The 17,965-nt window shown below is 36.6% G+C and overlaps 1 protein-coding gene and 1 long non-coding RNA gene across 2 annotated transcripts in view; one reads left to right on the plus strand and one right to left on the minus strand.

Annotated features, from left to right (window-relative positions):
* LOC311295061 overlaps positions 1 to 17,965 on the minus strand; it is a 262,848-nt gene that overhangs the window by 196,759 nt on the left and 48,124 nt on the right. The gene's annotated exons all lie outside the window — the stretch shown is intronic.
* On the plus strand, positions 9,444 to 13,715 carry LOC311295046 (CD48 antigen-like). Its single transcript, XM_084416228.1, has 6 exons — positions 9,444 to 9,598; positions 9,893 to 10,228; positions 12,388 to 12,698; positions 12,953 to 13,249; positions 13,317 to 13,460; positions 13,560 to 13,715. The coding sequence occupies exons 3-6, from the start codon at positions 12,479 to 12,481 to the stop codon at positions 13,574 to 13,576; spliced, it is 678 nt and encodes a 225-aa protein (XP_084272354.1). The 5' UTR covers positions 9,444 to 9,598; positions 9,893 to 10,228; positions 12,388 to 12,478; the 3' UTR covers positions 13,577 to 13,715.

A 17,965-nucleotide genomic window follows, 5' to 3' on the forward strand; every position in this document is an offset into this window, starting at 1 on the left:
AAGAGAAACAAACGAACAAATACAGTATAGATTACAGGAACAAAATACTTAAAAGTATACAGAAGCATTGCTGATAGATCAGTTTAAAAGAACTGTATTTATGTATATCATAATATTAACTTACCAGTTTTTACTATATCTTGCAGTGGAATGGATTCCCAAATGTTTTTCTTTTTCTTTTCTGGAAAAAAAAAAGGCATAACAGTAGTCCCAAATATGTACTTAATTTGATCAAAATAAAAGAAAAACTGAAACCATAAAATGGCAGTTATACAATTAAAATGCTTGTACAGTACAATAAAACAATGCATTGTGCCTTTAGTCTTTTTAAATCAAAAAGAAGCTCAAGTAAACCTCTCAGAAAATCCCTCAAGCATCATTACACCTCGGAGTCACGGAACATGTTTCTATCTGCTGTTTGCCCTTGTTTTTCAGGAGCACTTTATATGAGATTGATTGGTCAAGAACTTATGGATGCCAAGGCTTTAAAGCTCTTGATTCTACTTTTGCACCAGCCCTTGTAAATACTTACCATAGATCTTCCCTATTTTAACTGAGGAATTTGTAATAATAATAACCATAGATAATGTTAAAAGGATAGTTCACCAAAAAAATGAAATGAGCCCATGATTTACTCACCCTGAAGCCATCCTAAGTGTATATGACATTCTTCTTTCAGACGAATATACAATCAGAGTTATATTAAAAAATGTCCTGGCTCTTTCAAGCTTTATAATGGCAGTGAATAGGTATATTTTTTTGGAAGTCCATCAAAGCACATCTATCCATCATAAAAGTGCATCTATCCATCATAAAAGTGCATATATCCATGATAAAAGTGCATCTATCATCATAAAAGTGCATCTATCATCATAAAAGTGCATCTATCATCATAAAAGTGCATCTATCCATCATAAAAGTGCATCTATCCATGATAAAAGTGCATCTGTCCATCATAAAAGTGCATCTATCTATCATAAAAGTGCATCTGTTCATCATAAAAGTGCATCTATCCATGATAAAAGTGCATCTGCCCATCATAAAAGTGCATCTGTCCATCATAAAAGTGCATCTATCCATCATAAAAGTGCATCTGTTCATCATAAAAGTGCATCTATCCATGATAAAAGTGCATCTGTCCATCATTAAAGTGCATCTGTCCATCTTAAAAGTGCATCTGTCCATCATTAAAGTGCATCTATCCATGATTAAAGTGCATCTGTCCATCATTAAAGTGCATCTATCCATCATAAAAGTGCATCTATCCATCATAAAAGTGCATCTGTCCATCATAAAAGTGCATCTGTCCATCATAAAAGTGCATCTATCCATGATAAAAGTGCATCTGTCCATGATAAAAGTGCATCTATCCATCATAAAAGTGCATCTGTCCATCATAAAAGCGCATCTATCCATGATAAAAGTGCACCTGTCCATCATAAAAGTGCATCTATCCATGATAAAAGTGTATCTATCCATCATAAAAGTGCATCTATCATCATAAAAGTGCATCTGTCCATCTTAAAAGTGCATCTATCCATCATAAAAGTGCATCTATCCATCATAAAAGTGTATCTAGCCATCATAAAATTGCATCTCTCCATGATAAAAGTGCATCTCCATCATAAAAGTGCATCTATCCATGATAAAAGTGCATCTGTCCATCATTAAAGTGCATCTGTCCATCTTAAAAGTGCATCTGTCCATCATTAAAGTGCATCTGTCCATCTCAAAAGTGCATCTGTCCATCATTAAAGTGCATCTGTCCATCATTAAAGTGCATCTATCCATAATAAAAGTGCATCTATCCATAATAAAAGTGCATCTATCCATGATTAAAGTGCATCCATCATCATAATAGTGCTCCACACTGCTCTAGGGGGTTAATAAAGGCCTTCTGAAGTGAAGCGATGCGTTTGTGTAAGAAAAAATATTTATATTTAAAACTTTATCGACTAAAATAACTATCTTACGGCAGACGGCTGTACGCATTGATATGGCGAAAGACTAAACCTTTCAACGTAATGACGAACGCGGTTGTATTCGTCTGAAAGAAGAATGTCATAGGATGACTTGAGTGCGAGTAAATCATGGGCTAATTTAAATTTTTGGGTGAACTATCCTTTAATAATAACAATAGATGGTTCCTGATTAGATCAGTGTTAGCTATAGGTGTTTTTCTACTGCAGGAACACTCCCAGTTCCTGGAACAAGTTCAGATTGGTTTCCAATAAATTAACTAAATACTCTAAAACAAAACAAAACAAACAGAACAGAAACAGAAACAGAAACCATGTTAGTATCGGGAGAGGTATAGTGCTACTGTATGTGGGTGGTACAGTACAGTCAGTCAGCCAGATAACGCGTCTCGTCGCCTAAAGGAAAGATTGATCTGCACGGCTGATAAAAGAGACTTTTTTTTATTCTTTTTTTTTTATTTTTTTAAGAAAACAGGTTATCTAAAACTTCTTGATGTGCATTAGGAACATCAGCAACAGCATTTAACTGTTTTAATCGTGTTTGTTTGTCTTTCTACTGTTCACAGTCCTTTAAATGTTTCACTTTTTGCATGTTTTTCTTGTGAAGTTGGGATCTCCTGTTTACACTATGCACTAATTAAGACATTTTCACTTTAATTCAAATCAAGTGACATCGTGACATCTTTAAAGTAAGCATTAAATAAAAAGTGACTGTTTACTTTGTTAGTGCATTTTACTCGTCTTTTGGTAAACAATTAATTCATGCAAGTCAAAAATAATTTTGTCTTTGAAATCTTTAATCAAAATATGAAAATGTACTTCACTTTGAAATGCCTTTCCTTCTCAGATGATATCAGTTTATGGAAATACCAGAGCCCGTCTACGGAGAGCCTGTCCACTCCCTATTAAGCCCTATTGTACCGAATTTTGGTTGTAGTTCCACCATAGTTCCACTGGGGGCGCTCGCCATGAGTGCAAAATGAATGGGAGTCAATGGGGCTAGACGGCTAAATTTGTCTCTTTCACCCGATTGCCGTTGAGAAATCTCAGATGTGATTGTAGATTTTGCAAGTTCAACATGGGTTTTAGGTCGAAAGTTGAATGAACGAGTACTTATGTCGTTTTGATTTCTTACAGGTTGAGTTGTTGTTGCCCATAACACGCTAGCATTCTGCTAATGACGTCAGCATTCTGACGTCATTGACATTTTGAAAGACTTTTTTAAAGCAAATAAGTGACTCTAAAAAATCTAACACCCAGCAATGTGTAATTTCTTTGCATCTCCTTTCGAATACAACATTCAAATTACTAGACAAAAAATTATATCCTGAGAAAAGTGGATTTTGAGGGGTATACCGCCATTGACCTCCATTCATTCTGCACTCGTCCTGTGAGCGCCCTCATATGGAATCAGAGTGGAACTGCAACCAGTTCAGAAGCCGGAAGTGTAGTGAGAGTGAAACTTCTCGCCATATTAGACATTCTCTGGAAATACTCTCCTCCAGCTGTCAGTCTGCCATGAGCTTTTAAAATAAGCCACGCCCTCTATTATTCTCATTTGCGTTTCATATTCGTTCATGGTAACCCGAGTGTCAGCCATAGACAGTATATTACTGGACACAGCGACCCCATAGGTTTCAACGGAGACAAGTGAAGCAAATTAGAAGCACTCATTTCCTGATTGCCGAGCGTACTGCGCAGACTCAACTGAGCTTGACGACGTGGATGTGACGTGAGCAGCCTGTCTGACAGTTGTAAGTTTTCTAGTAGCTGTGCTGAGAGAAATCTGAATCATTCCCTTCCGAATCTCGCAGAGACGGAGAGTGTGAGTAGGAGCTGTCCATGAGCTAGGAGCAGGAGCAACTTTATGACTCTCTATGGGCTTCTCCCTTGACTTTATCGGACTTTATGCCTCCTCGTCCCTCCGATTGACTGCGAGCTTGATCTCCTCCTGTCTCTACGGTAATTTCCAGAGAGTCGCGTGGTTATGACGCAATCCTTAGCCTATTTTTACAAAAACTGCTTCTACGGGGCCATAACGTAAGATACAAGGTAATGGAGCCTTTTATACATTGTCGTGTTTCTTTAGAAATAAATAATGGACAAATGTAGTCTTTAAACGCCTCAGATGTAAAGTTATTCGCTGTCAAAGTGACGCCAAAATGAATGCGAGTCAATGGAATGCTAACAGCAGGTGAAGGCTTGATAGCCAATGGCGGCTGCCGGGGGTGGTACGCTATTCGAGAGCTCGATTACCCCCCTGGTGTCAGCCCTTTCGATTGTGTTTAAACTTCCGGTTGTCATGGCTTTTGAACATCATTCATTTGATTGGACAGAAACCCTGATTACTGTATGATGTCATTATAATCGTTGATAAGTATTGGACGGAAGTGAGAGACTGAGCTTTGAACGCTTATATCTACTTAATTCGAGTTTTGCCATTGTTTTAAAGCACACTTGCTTATAGATAACATTAAGGCTAACATATTCATATGCTAAAAACTAAAAAAACTCTTTTGTAAAAAAAATTATAAATTAAATAAAATAAAAAATGTGTACATTTGGATAATTTGGACAGGGCAATAAAAAGCTCTGCAATAGCAAATAAAACCAGCCTTCCCAGTAAAGCTGGTACATTTTCTTGGTATTTCAAAAGTGTGTTTAAAGCGTTTATAAGCGATCTCGGTTGGCGTAACCTCTTGTTGATGTTTGAATTATTATCAAACAAAACGGAGGCTAGCTAGACCCTCCCTCCTCCTCATCCGCGCACTAACCCCCCGAACCCCACCCCCACATCATTCTGGTCGGTTATTGGCTGGAACAGTTTGTTATGTTTCGTGCTGCAGGTCGCTCTGTTTGTTGCTCAGTTTGTTTTTGCTGCAGTTTGTGGAGCGTGGGCTGTCTGCAGAGACCGTGTTTTTTTTACAGTGTGTTCAGGGGACATGCAGCGAGCGGATAGTGAGGAGATGTTTGCGGTATGTGAAAAAAAATGTTTTGGCCTAAAAAACGCGTGAGATCGCTTATAGCACCTTTAACATAGTTTAATATTAACACAGATTTACTCACCGGCGCCACCGCTGACATCGACATGGAATCTCTTGTATATGGTTGCAGTTTTTTTGATAATCTTCATATGATAAACTCCAGAGTGTGAGGATTTGGTGTTATGGAAAATGAGAGATCCAGTATATCTGTCCAGCTTCAGACTGCCTTTAAATCTCCCATCATCACTGTCATATGTCTCGAAGATTCCATTCTTTAAATGGATTTCAGCTAAAAGCACGCGCTCATCTCCAAACATCCACAGTATGTTATCATCTCTCTGTATTTCAGTCTCACCAGTACGCAGAGCAACACTGTCTCCCTCTTTCACTGAAACTGCTTTGGTTGGATGTGTCTCGGCACCAAATGCATCTGGGGGACAATTAAATTAACAATTAAAATTGTTTGTCCTATAGCCTCTATGTCCGATGTGACAGGCATTTGTTCACAAAGAGAATTACTTATCAAATAATTGTTTTGGTTTTTTTAGAGCATGTCCAGGTAGTGTGAAAGAATGTGTGCTAAAGTCAAACTTCTTCCCATCAAAAAATAAAAATAAAAACAACTTACTGCTAGAAGTAATACAATTGTTACTTCTTCAGGCAAACACAGAATGTTCCCTTAACGTTAATATTTGGTTGCTGTTTTTTTTGTTTTTTTTTGAGAACCAAATAACATATAGGAACGTTCTTTTTAGGTTTTGTATTTTGCAATTAAATAATGTTCCCAGAACATAGCAGGGAGGCTATTTTTGAAATAACCCATAAATAACTTATACAGAATAAAAACATGTGTTTCAACCCAACTTTGGTTCTAACATGGACAAACCCAGCCATTGGGTTTCATTTTTTAATTACATTTTTAACCCAACGTTTGGGTTTGTTACCCAAAGTTGGGTAAAACCAACACATCATTTTTTTTTTTTTTTTTTTGATTGTGTTGAATTAGGCTAATTGTTATTTGGTGATGAAGAAAATGTCAAATTTGGGTACCCAATGAAATCTGGTAAATCTATTATTGGAAAAAGTTTCTTTCAAATGATGGTTGACCTGTTCGGAAAAGAAATGTAATGTTTGTCGGGTTTTTTTTTTTTCGTCAGTCTTAAAGTGACAGCACACCCTTAATTTTCCTACTTGTCTGTGACATTAATATTAATAAAACAAACAAAAAATACAGCTTTACCAAAGATGAAACCACATTATTTATTTATTTTTTACATTTTTTTTTTTTTTACATTTAGGCTTAATTATTAATTTCTGTACCTGAATACAACTGTTAGACTTTGTAACTGTTATTTAGTATTCATCTCTGCTTGTAATTGTTCTTCTTTTGACTGTTCACTTGTTTTAAATAAAGTGTGAACTTTATAGTTTTGATGTAGTAGCTAGCGGAAGTGAATCAATTAAATTAAAACTAGCTTTAGCTGGAGAATAACTTTATTCAGGAGCTGCTGTAAAGCCCAAACAATCTCTTTTACTTTAATATTATCACTGTAAAGCTGCATTGAAACAATCTATATGGTTAAAAGCGTTATATAAATGAAGGTGATTTGAATTGACTAACCAATAACAAACCAAAAGTGGGAACCAACAATGGTTAGCTGGGCTTTCATCACACTATAGGCTAAGTGCAAGTTCAATGAGATCTGGGAGCAGCTTTTCGTTATCTCTCACGGGATCACGTCAGGTGTTCGCTCGCGGGCGCGTGATGATGAACTCAAATCGAAACCGATAGTAAATGGATGCATTAAAGCAGTTTCAAGGCAACAGAATGGGGCATTTCTTGATCTGGTTAAACAGTAATAAAAATATCAGTTCTTTACAACAAGTTCAAGACTTTGTTTAGTCCTTTTAAATAAATGATGAAAAATCGGAGTCGCGGATACTTCGAGTAAATTAATTCCCAGTAAAGCTGGTAGTTTCTTGGTAGCCTACCTCAAAAGTGTGTTTAACATAGTTTTATATTAAAACAGATCTCACCGCCACTGCTGACATCGACATGGAATCTCTTGTCGGAGTCGCGGATACTTAGAGTAAACTAATTATTTCAACCAATAACGTCTTTTTGCAGATGTTGAAAAAGCCACGAATGTGTCTGAACAAACAAATTAGTAAATACGAGACTACATTGATTTAATGGACGTATCGTAGGCTATAGGCTATAGCCAAACAAACAAAAAATCACAAAGATCCTTTTCCAAACCTCTTATGCCTAAGTATCGAGGTCAACACGTAAAATTATTTTACAGTCGATCTGTTGCTGTACACATCTAAAAAAAAAGAAAAAAAAAGAAAAAAAAGCCTGTTGCGTTTATTTATTTTTATTTATTTTTTAATCATTCCTGCGCCAATGCCGGAATCGACCCCAGAAAACATGAACAATATTCTTGGAATGACGCTTTGGATAACGCGTTTACATAAATAAAGCTTATCAAGGTTTATTTATATAATTAGTATTATTTGTGCGGTCTAATCATTATAAAATTACATTTAAAAAAATGTAGCCTATTTAAGTGGATAAAAAAATTACACAAAAGTTCAACTTATTATGTTATTAATTTCAAATTTAATTACAATTTTTAAATTTAAAATGCGAGTGCACATCAAAAAAACTTAATGTAGGCTATGTAGCCTAATGTGAAACCGAAATTATTCAAACAAATAGATGAAGCTCTTACCATTTAAGAGTAATAAAAACAGAACTATTTTGAAAGTGTTCTTCGTATCCATGTACAGTTGTAAGTTTAATAAAGATGATCCGGATTGCATGAATTGGTCCATCGTGCCTGTTTCTGATTACCTGACTGACCGGCTGCGAGTCTGAAGGTTTTAGGTTTCATATTTTCGTTTATAACTGCATGCTCAGCAAAACACATATGTTGTGGCAACGTCTATGGCACGTTGAATTTCTACTATGACAACGTCATCATGCCTACGCTCGCTATATTGTGTAGAATTGTTCATTGTCAGTTGTTCATGTTGACATTCAGCAGCTGTGAGACGACATTCTGACAATTCATTTTTTTTATGCTATAAGATATCCCCCATTTAGCATGTTTTATTTTTACTTTTTAATTAGTCAGATGTTAGATAATTATATACTTTATAAATATTGTTTATCCTTATTATCATTATCATTATTATTATTATTTATGGGTCTTGCAGTAAATTAATTACAATCAACACCTGCAAGTGTACACTTTGAAGAGTAAACATTGCATCTAAGGTTATTTAATTAAACTTTATTAAAACTGCATCAAATTGCACTTCCAAAAGTCATTCTTTTGTGAAGAAAAAAAAAAGATTATATATATATATATATATATATATATAAGAATATAAACAATTATTTTAAGTATAATAAATAAAACATAAAAAGCAAAGGCAGATCAGAACATTTAATGAACAAAACCAGGTTCTGTATGGCAGACAAGAGGGCAATCTGATATTATTTTAATCTCTAAGATGTTATTTAACAGTTGAGATAGTTATTTAATGTTTCGCTAACCAGCAGAAGACACTAGCCGGGTTTAAGTCCAAGTTGTGCAGGCGGGGCATGTTGTCACACGCGTTACAATGTGCCCTTATTAGAAATATGCTATTATATTCTATACTTGTATTAATTCTTTTGAGAAAACATGAGAAAAATGTGAATAAAGACTGGGAGTCGATGTTCAGAAATTACTAATTATTTATTTGTTTTGAACTATGTTGTATAGCTGTGTTTTCATGTGTTCGTAGTCAAAACTCAAAAATTTGTTTATATTTAATTATTAAAAAATGCCATTAAAAAGTTAATAATTGTATTTTATTTAGAAAATATTTTAGTTTGTCTTGTATATTTTTTTATTTTATTAGATCAGATAACATTTTAAGCTGTCATATGTTCATGTTACAATGTACCCCACCTATGGGGCATGTTGTCACATTTCACTTCCATTCTTTCGGGGTATATCAAGAAAAAAGTATATACTGTATTAATAAAACAAAACCACATAATTGTTCTAGACATGTGGGAAATTAATGTGGGAAAAAAATAAATACTCTGAACCATAAGTAGATTTACACAAACTGAGAAAGTCAAAAAGCGTTACTTTGTGCCCCGCTCTCCCCTGCTTTCCTCCTTTCTTTCAAGCCAACTAACATATAGTGGGTAGAGTATCCAAAAACTGTCACTTCAATGTTCAATGTATATTCCAAAATAAATTTAAAAAAATCTATTTTTATAATAAACAAACATTCTCTGCTTTAAGACATTTTTAACTTCTCAAGCTTGTTATGGGGCAGTTTGATGTTAAAAATGACACAATTGCTCTACAGGAAGTTAACATATCCTACTGGAGAATATGAATCAATAAGAAAGAAAGAGTTAGATGGTCACATGCACCAACAGTTAAAGATATGTGGTTATTTGAGCTGATTGTAGAGTTTCACTTCACTTTATTACAGAGCAGCTTCACATCTGTCCTTTTATTACTGAACCAGTTTTGAAGAGTTTGTCTTTTCATATTTGTGGACTGAAACCGATGAAGATGTTTCTCCCTGTTTTGCTCTGCTTGTGTTTCTGGCGTCTGGATGGTGAGTTTAAATGTGTTTTTTATGACTTCAGTTGTTTCTGCATCAGATTCACTGTTTGTTTCTCTAAATGTTGGATCTATAAAACACTGAAGCTCAAACAGCATTAGTTTCAGTGTGACGTGATTCTCGTCTGAAGTAAAAGTGTCTTCTGTGTTTGATGTTGTGTGGAGATCAGACCAACTGTTGTTTGGAAATTATTGATTTTAAAATTAAATTTCAAGCTGTTCACGTTATTTAAACATCATTAAGTCTATTTATTAATTTAAACAGATACATCTTGTGTTTGTTCTTCAGGAGTGTTTGGTGTTGATGTCGTGAAGTCAGTGTCAGTGACGGAGGGAGATTCAGTCACTCTAAACACTGATACTAAACTCCAGATCTCATGATCTCATGATCTGATAATGTGGACGTTTGGACGTCCAGAGACTCTTATAGCTCACATTAATAAAGAGGATGAAATCTTCTCCACATCTGATGTCCCTGATGGGAGATTCAGAGACAGACTGAAGCTGGATCATCAAACTGGATCTCTGACCATCACAAACACCAGAACTGAACATGCTGGATGTTATCAAATGACCATCACAGGCAGGAGGAAGATCACTTACAGATTCAGTGTTACTGTCTATGGTGAGTCACAATTACAGTGTCAGTTGTGCTGCAAGTCTTCAAACTAATAATTTTAGTTTTTTTAAACAAATAATTATTTAATAATTATTTATGTCAAGTCAAGTCAAGTCATCTTCATTTATATAGCGCTTTTAACAACGTAGATTGTTTCAAAGCAGCTTCACAGAGATAAGCGTATAATTTAAGGTAACAGAGATTGTTTTGGCTTTATAGCAGAGTTAAGATATTTCCATCTAAAGTTAGTTTTGATTGATTTGCTTCCGTCGCAACGATCATTTGTTATTAAATTAGGGGCCGCTAAGACGACACCATTCCCTCTACACAGACTTTAAACGCGAACCTGTGAGAAACGCTGATGGCGTTCACATGCGCATTTAGAATGGGTTCTATAGTTATGTGCGTTTGAAAATACGCAGGTTTGGAATTCCCTACAAGCCAAGCCTAAACAAAGTACTTGTCTTTCCTTATAAATTTTGATAAAGAATTTTATTTTATTTTGTTGCTTTGGGGTAGGAACGCGAAACGGATTTTCCCGACAACGCCTTATCTGTATAGTGGTAGTGGGATCCTCCATAGGGAGAGACTAGTTGGCACTTCAGCACTGCGTTGTCATCGGTCCAGGCGAAGGTCCTTCGTCAGATCTGGATACGGCCTGGATCCGGCAGGCTGCAGGAAAACCTCGGGATAAACACAGACACTAAAATTAGCGTAGATGCCATTCTTCTTATGATGGAACGAGAACATCAGGATTTATGGGAAGTGTTCCCGGTTCCGGCTGACCTAATCTATGCAGCATAACATTTAATTATAGAAGTCTATAATGTATTATGTGAATGCTAGGTCAAAGAGATGTGTCTTTAATCTGGCTTTGAACTGACAGAGTGTGTCTGCTTCCCGGACAATGGTAGGAAGACTGTTCCAGAGTTTTGGTGCTAAATAGGAAAAGGATCTACCGCCAGCAGTCGATTTTGATATTCTAGGTATTATCAACTGGCCGGAATTTTGAGATCGCAATAGACGTGACGGACTATAGTGGGTTAAGAGCTCGCTCAAGTACTGCGGAGCTAAACCATTTAGTGCTTTGTAAGTAATCAGCAATATTTTAAAATTGATGCGATGTTTAATAGGGAGCCAGTGCAGTTTTGACAGAACCGGGCTAATATGGTCATACTTCCTGGTTCTGGTAAGAACTCGAGCTGCTGCGTTTTGAACCAGCTGTAGTTTGTTTATTAAGCGTGCAGGGCAACCACCCAGTTTGTTTATAAAACAAACAAACCAGTGAACAGCATTAATTCTATTTTTACAATGGCACCTGTCAAGGGCTGGATATATTAGCCAGTGAGTGAACAAACGTTCTTGAATTTCATGTGTTAGAAGCAGGAAAAATGGGAAAGCGAAAAGATCTGAGTGACTTTACGAAATAGTGATTTCTTGATGACTTGGTCAGAGCATCTCCAAAATAGCAGGTCTTGTTGGCTGTTCCCGGTATACAGTGGTTAGTATCAACAGTGGTGCACCTTCATCAGGGTCATTGGAGCTCAAGGCTCATTGACGCATGTGGAGAGCGAAGGCCTGTCTGGTCTGATCACACAGTAGCTGAAAAACATAATGCTGCCAATGATAGAAAGGTGTCAGAGAACACACTCTCAAGAAAAAGAACAAAAGCTGTCTCTGATTCAATATAAAATTGTACGCCTTTGTACCATATGTATTCCCTTAACGGTGCATGTTACTTCCTAAATGCTATAGCCTACTTTAAAAAAAACTCAACCCAAATTGTTTCAGCAACAGCTTTTCTACTTTTTTTTTTCTGAGAGTGCACAGTTTGCTGAGTATGGGCCGTGTGTATCCTCAGACCGGTCAGAGTCAGAGAGATGACCCCTATCCACCGCCGAAAGGGCCTACAACAAGCACATGATGATGATTTAAGATAATTAGATCCTGAATACTGGATCAAATATTAATGGCGTTTAACCACCCACTGAACATAAAAACGATAGGCTAAATTGATGGGGGTTTTTTTCGTTAAAAAAAGTTAAACGAAAAAGGCACTGTTTTTAAAAATTTTGGGAAACGAATGATCGGAAGACCATCACTATGTTTTTTTAAAGTGTATTTATTGATTTAAACAGAAACATCTTGTTGTGTTTGTTCTTCAGGAGTGTTTGGTGTTGAAGTGAAGTCAGTGTCAGTGACGGAGGGAGATACACTCTAAACTCTGAGACTCAACTCCAGACACATGATCTGATAATGTGGACGTTTGGACGTCCAGAGACTCTTATAGCTGTAATCGATAAAGAGGCTGGAATCTTTTCCATATCTGATGGGAGATTCAGAGACAGACTGAAGCTGGATCATCAGACTGGATCTCTGACCATCACAAACACCAGAACCACAGACTCTGGAGAATATGAAGTGACCATCAGTGGCATGACAGAGACCACAAACAGATTCAGTGTTTCTTTAAGTGGTGAATTACTTCACAATTTAATTGTTGCATTTTAGGAAGTGTATATAAGTGGGAGTGTTTTGTGTTCTGCTTTCTTTGTTCTGTTAGTTTTCTTTTTTCTCAGCTCTGCTTTAGACTACCAGGTGGAATTCAACAAATTGATGGACTATTTGAAGACTGCACTGACTCTCAATAAAAACATTCAAACACTGACTAATAAAATAGCCACTTATTTACTGTTACTCACTGTTAATTTATTCCCTCATGTTTTCCAGCTCGTCTGCCTGTTCCTGTCATCATCAGTAACTCTTCAGACTGTTCTTCATCATCTTCATCATCAAATTGTTCATTGGTGTGTTCATCAGTGGTGAATGTGAGTCATGTGACTCTCTCCTGGTACAAAGGAATCAGTGTATTGTCCAGCATCAGTGTGTGTGATCTCAGCATCAGTCTCTCTCTACCTCTGGAGGTGGAATATCAGGATAAAAACACCTACAGCTGTGTGCTGAACAATCCCATCAGCAACCAGACCACACATCTGGACATCAACACACTCTGTCACACATGTGCAGGTACGGCAGCGCTGATATTAGTGTTTATTGACTGATCTGATCTCAGTTTGATGTGTTTATTCCTCAGACTCTGTCCACTGTTGTGGTCCTACTGAAGCTGTGATCCGATTGGTCCTCTCTGCTCTGGTGGGCGTGGCTACTGTCATTATTGTGGTTTATGAGATCAGATCAAGAAGAGCTGAAAGAGATCAAGCACATATTCACACATCAGGTACATGATTGATAATGTTATTTCTCACAAACTGATTTTGCATTTATAATCATCTGTGAGATTTATTAATATATGGCTTTTTATGTTTATCTTTTTTAGGACGTATTGAAATCTAAAGCAGAACGCTGAACTTTAAAAGAATTTTCAAGGGTGTCCTCTGTTTTCAGTTTTAAAGGCTTTATTGTTCATATTTCCCTTAAATACATAAAACAAATGAATAAAGAGACACATATCTCACTTTACTGCTACTGCTGTATATTCCATGTTTTATTACATTTATTATGTCCAGCACCTTCTGGAGGAGATTTCAGCAGTGCACCACATATACAACATTATTAAAAACATTATTTAAATAATTGTAAATGTTTACATTGAGTTAAATAGTTTATGAAATAATATTATTTATATTAAATTTTATAATAATACGTCTTTATTAAATAATATTCTTCTTCTACCACTACAAACATTATTTTATTCATTTTTATTACATTTTTATTGTGTGCCTCTGGCAGATTTTCTGGAGTAAAACACATATACACATAAACACACCAACAATACATTGTTTCCACGACTTTCCAAAAATAGAGAAAATATAGACAGATTGATTAGATTAAATCAGAAGAGAGAAAGATGGTTAATTCAGCATCTGTATTAGAAACACCCTCACAGCAGTGTTTACTTGTGTTTTGTAAAGCCAAGGTAATATAACAATGTATAGTGTGTGATAGCCTACACAAAGTAGGCCTACACAATTAGGCTATGTTTTTTTTTTTTCTGAGTATTGTTATTCACTGATTACACTTCTTTATTTTATTCATGCAGAGCTAATGTGTAAATTAACGAAAACGAATGTTCATCGAACTACATGGATAAAAATAAATAAATAAAGAGAATAAAGATCGCGCACTAGTTGCGCATGCACTGAAAAAAACTACTTGTAAGATTTACTTAATAAAATCCTCGTAACAATTTGCACAAGTATATTTTAAGTAAATTTTACTGCTATAATATCAAGTACAACTTACATGTCATTATCAAGTAAAATTTACTTAGTATTGAATGTAACGCTCATGAAGAAATTAAGTAAAAATTACCTATTTACATTTCATTTAGAAGTTATATTTATTTAAAGTAATTAAGTAAAGTTTATTTATTGTTTTATAATTAGGAAGCTTGCTTTTATGAAATTATTAAGTAAATCTTACCATTTAATGAAGTAAATAAGTAGATTTTATTTAAGTTTTTTTGTTTTCATTTACTTAGTTTTATGAAATTATAATACTCCCTATAATTATGTAAACATTGCTAATTTCTTTTTTATAATCATGAACATAAATAAATTAACATTTTCTCTATATTTTTCACGAATCACACAATTAAAATACAATTAAACAGTTTATTTTTCAGTCATCAAAAAATGTTCTTCATACAAAAATGAACATTCACAGTCATCTCTTGACACAGGTGAATTCAGTAAAACTTCAGAATTATACTGTAACCCTTGTTTTAAACATAACAAATGTATTAAAAAATATATATATATGCAAAACATTCAACATTCAAAACAGCACTCTGAAATAGTGAACTTTTAAAGAATACCATTACAACTTTAATGTATTAAAACATGAACAGCTGAATGTTTAAACAGTTACATCATACCATAGCATTTAATACAACTTCATCCTTAATCTTTGAACTTTTGGGTAAAGATTAAAGGAGAACTCCGGTCATTTTTTGGTAAATTTGGAGTGCTGTCAGTACAGAGAACAACGACAAAAATCGGTGTTGCCTACACCGTGTTATCCTCTTTTTAAAAATGTGCACCCTGTTGACTTCAATGGGGCAAGTACTAAACCTGCTTTTAGCCTCGTAACATCCTTGATTAGGGCTGGGCGATATGGCCAAAATTTCATATCCCGATATAGCTCATTTGATATCCCGATAACGATATACATAACGATATAGCAATTTTTCTGTTAATTCAGTTCATGAATAGTCTACCGTAAATCCTCTAATATTGGCCTGTATTCCATTACCGGCCGGGTCTCTAACATTGGCCGGTCTCGCTGTTGGCGGAGGTAAATAATTATTAGAACCAACGTTTTTCTGGGCAGGCCACAACATTATGCTTGTGATAGTAACATGCAAATACCACAGGGGGGCAATGTTTGCTAACAAATCCAAGCCATAGCTACGGTAGCCTGGTCATGTCAATCACTTCGCTCTTGACTCGCACGTGACGTGAGACTTCAGTCGGCTAACGTTGTTTACCATGGCAGCCGCTGAGCCAAAGAGGATTTTTGGCAAAAATCAATTTTTTAACCCCCTGGGTTCGACAATCGCGCCGGCGCGATAGGTTTTTTTCTTATAAGTGCAAAAGAGATTCAAAATATTCTGTTGACTTTGATCTTAATTACGGAGAGCGCGCGCTATTCAAACGCAAATAATCTGAGGCGATCCACGCAAACCTGTGAACACCCACAATCAGTTGGATATGTTCACTTTCAGGTTCACCTCGTTTTCATTTCGAGGAGCAACGGATCCGGTTGAGGAATAGGTCAGTTCTATATTTGCTTTGTTCTAATCGCAATAGTGTCTGTAACGTTACACGCAAAAAGACTGTTTAAATATGAATCGCGTTTCTCTCTTTGTGTGTGTGTGTGTGTGTGAATGAATGAATGCACAGATGCACGCTGTTGTGGAGCTACTAACGGGTTGGGTTGGCTGGTCATCTAGTTGAGAATTAACTTAACCTGGTCTGAACCGCGTCTACTACCGTCTTCCTCCATGTTTGTTTATGTATTGCAGCGTGCATAGGCATGCCGTGAGGTTAATTCTGCCGTAAAACGCCTTATCGTGGCGTAAACGATAGAGCCTTATATAAAACGATAGACATTTTATATCGTCCAGACGATATATTTCGTCATATCGCCCAGCCCTATCCTTGATGTGTCATTACAAGTGCACAGGTCATGTGAGTGATTCCTTCAGAGTGAACACGGGTGAATCTGACTGCAGTAGATGTGAAAGATATGGATAAAAGTGATGTTAATTCAGCCAGTGCACATACCTGTATTTACTTCCTGTTTTCGGTTCGAAGTCCACAGTAGACGATTGTCGAGTTCTCCACTGTTGCTGAGTTACCTATGATCTACTGCAGTCAGATTCACCCGTGTTCACTCTGAAGGAATCACTCACATTAGCTGTGCACTTGTAATGACACATCAAGTATGTTAAGAGGCTAAAAGCAGGTTTAAAACGTGCCCCATTTAAAGGGTTACTTCAGGATTTAGCATTAAGCTTTGTATTAGTAGAAAACCTGTAGTATTTTCGAATTACCATGCTTTCCACCCTCATATCCCCCTGAGACAAGAGATTTATGTATTTTTTGTCTGGAAAAAATCCTCCAATGACGCAAAAATCGTCATTTTGCATCATCGGAGGATTTTCTGGCCAGAGGCTAAAGACTACAGCCAGTAGATGGCGTTGTTCCGCATGTTTTCAGCCCGCCCATAGAGGGTGGGATCTCACTCACAGAATGTACACACAGTCAGCCGTCTTTCTTTGGAAGCTAAGCTAGCAGGCTCTTGTTCTGTGGAGAAAGCTGAATAGTAGGAGAAAGCTGAGTAAGTATGGGTAACCATCCTCCTTTTCCCGGACATGTCCGGCGGGCGAGGATCGTTCAAAATGTCCGGGATTCGGCTTTTCCTTTTTGCGGTCGCCATTCATTGTTTACATGCACACCTCATGTTTCAATCTAACTGAATTCATTCCGATCGGTGAATCTGAATGTAGTGTTTACATGAACGCTAAACAAGTGATCGGTTGATGTGCGTTTTAACATTGCTAAGAAAATTCCCGCACCTCCGTTGCGAGACCGGCGCGTCTCAGTAATGACGCCACCGGCCTCGCTGTTCTCCCGCGGCCGTCAGCCTCGTCCTGCTCACCACAGTAAACATAATGAATGGCGACTGTAGAACGCAAAAGCCGAATCCCGGACATTTTGGGCGATCCCGAAATCCCAGGCAGACTCCTCACGGAGACTCACTAGTAGCCTAACCTTGTTTTCAACTGCGCTGTCTTACCGGTAGGCGTGGCTTGGGAGTGGCCTCCTAGGGCAGCGAAGCAAGTGCATTCTGGGAGTTGTTGTCTTTCATCCACATAAGCCAAAAATACATTTTCTGGCTTTTCTCAGTCTAGAAAGCTCCAAATTAAAAAATTTCTTCACATTTCTTCTACATAAATGACCTATTTTAAATACACATTCATCTTCCCAGAGGTGAAGTATCCCTTTAAGTCAACAGGGTGCAAACAGGGCAGCAAAAAAAAAAAAAGGATAACACGTGTAGGCAACACCAATTTTTGTCGTTGTTCTCTGTACTGACAGCACTTCAAATTTACAAAAAAATATTAAAATTGACCGGAGTTCTCCTTTAAGAAGGATGGATGCATCAATTGGATCTTCTCCATCAGCACCATGGATGGACAACCAGTATTTGAATGAT

Source organism: Rutilus rutilus (genome assembly GCF_951802725.1).
Source record: "Rutilus rutilus genome assembly, chromosome: 8".
In the NCBI taxonomy this organism is placed as follows: Eukaryota; Metazoa; Chordata; class Actinopteri; order Cypriniformes; family Leuciscidae; genus Rutilus; species Rutilus rutilus.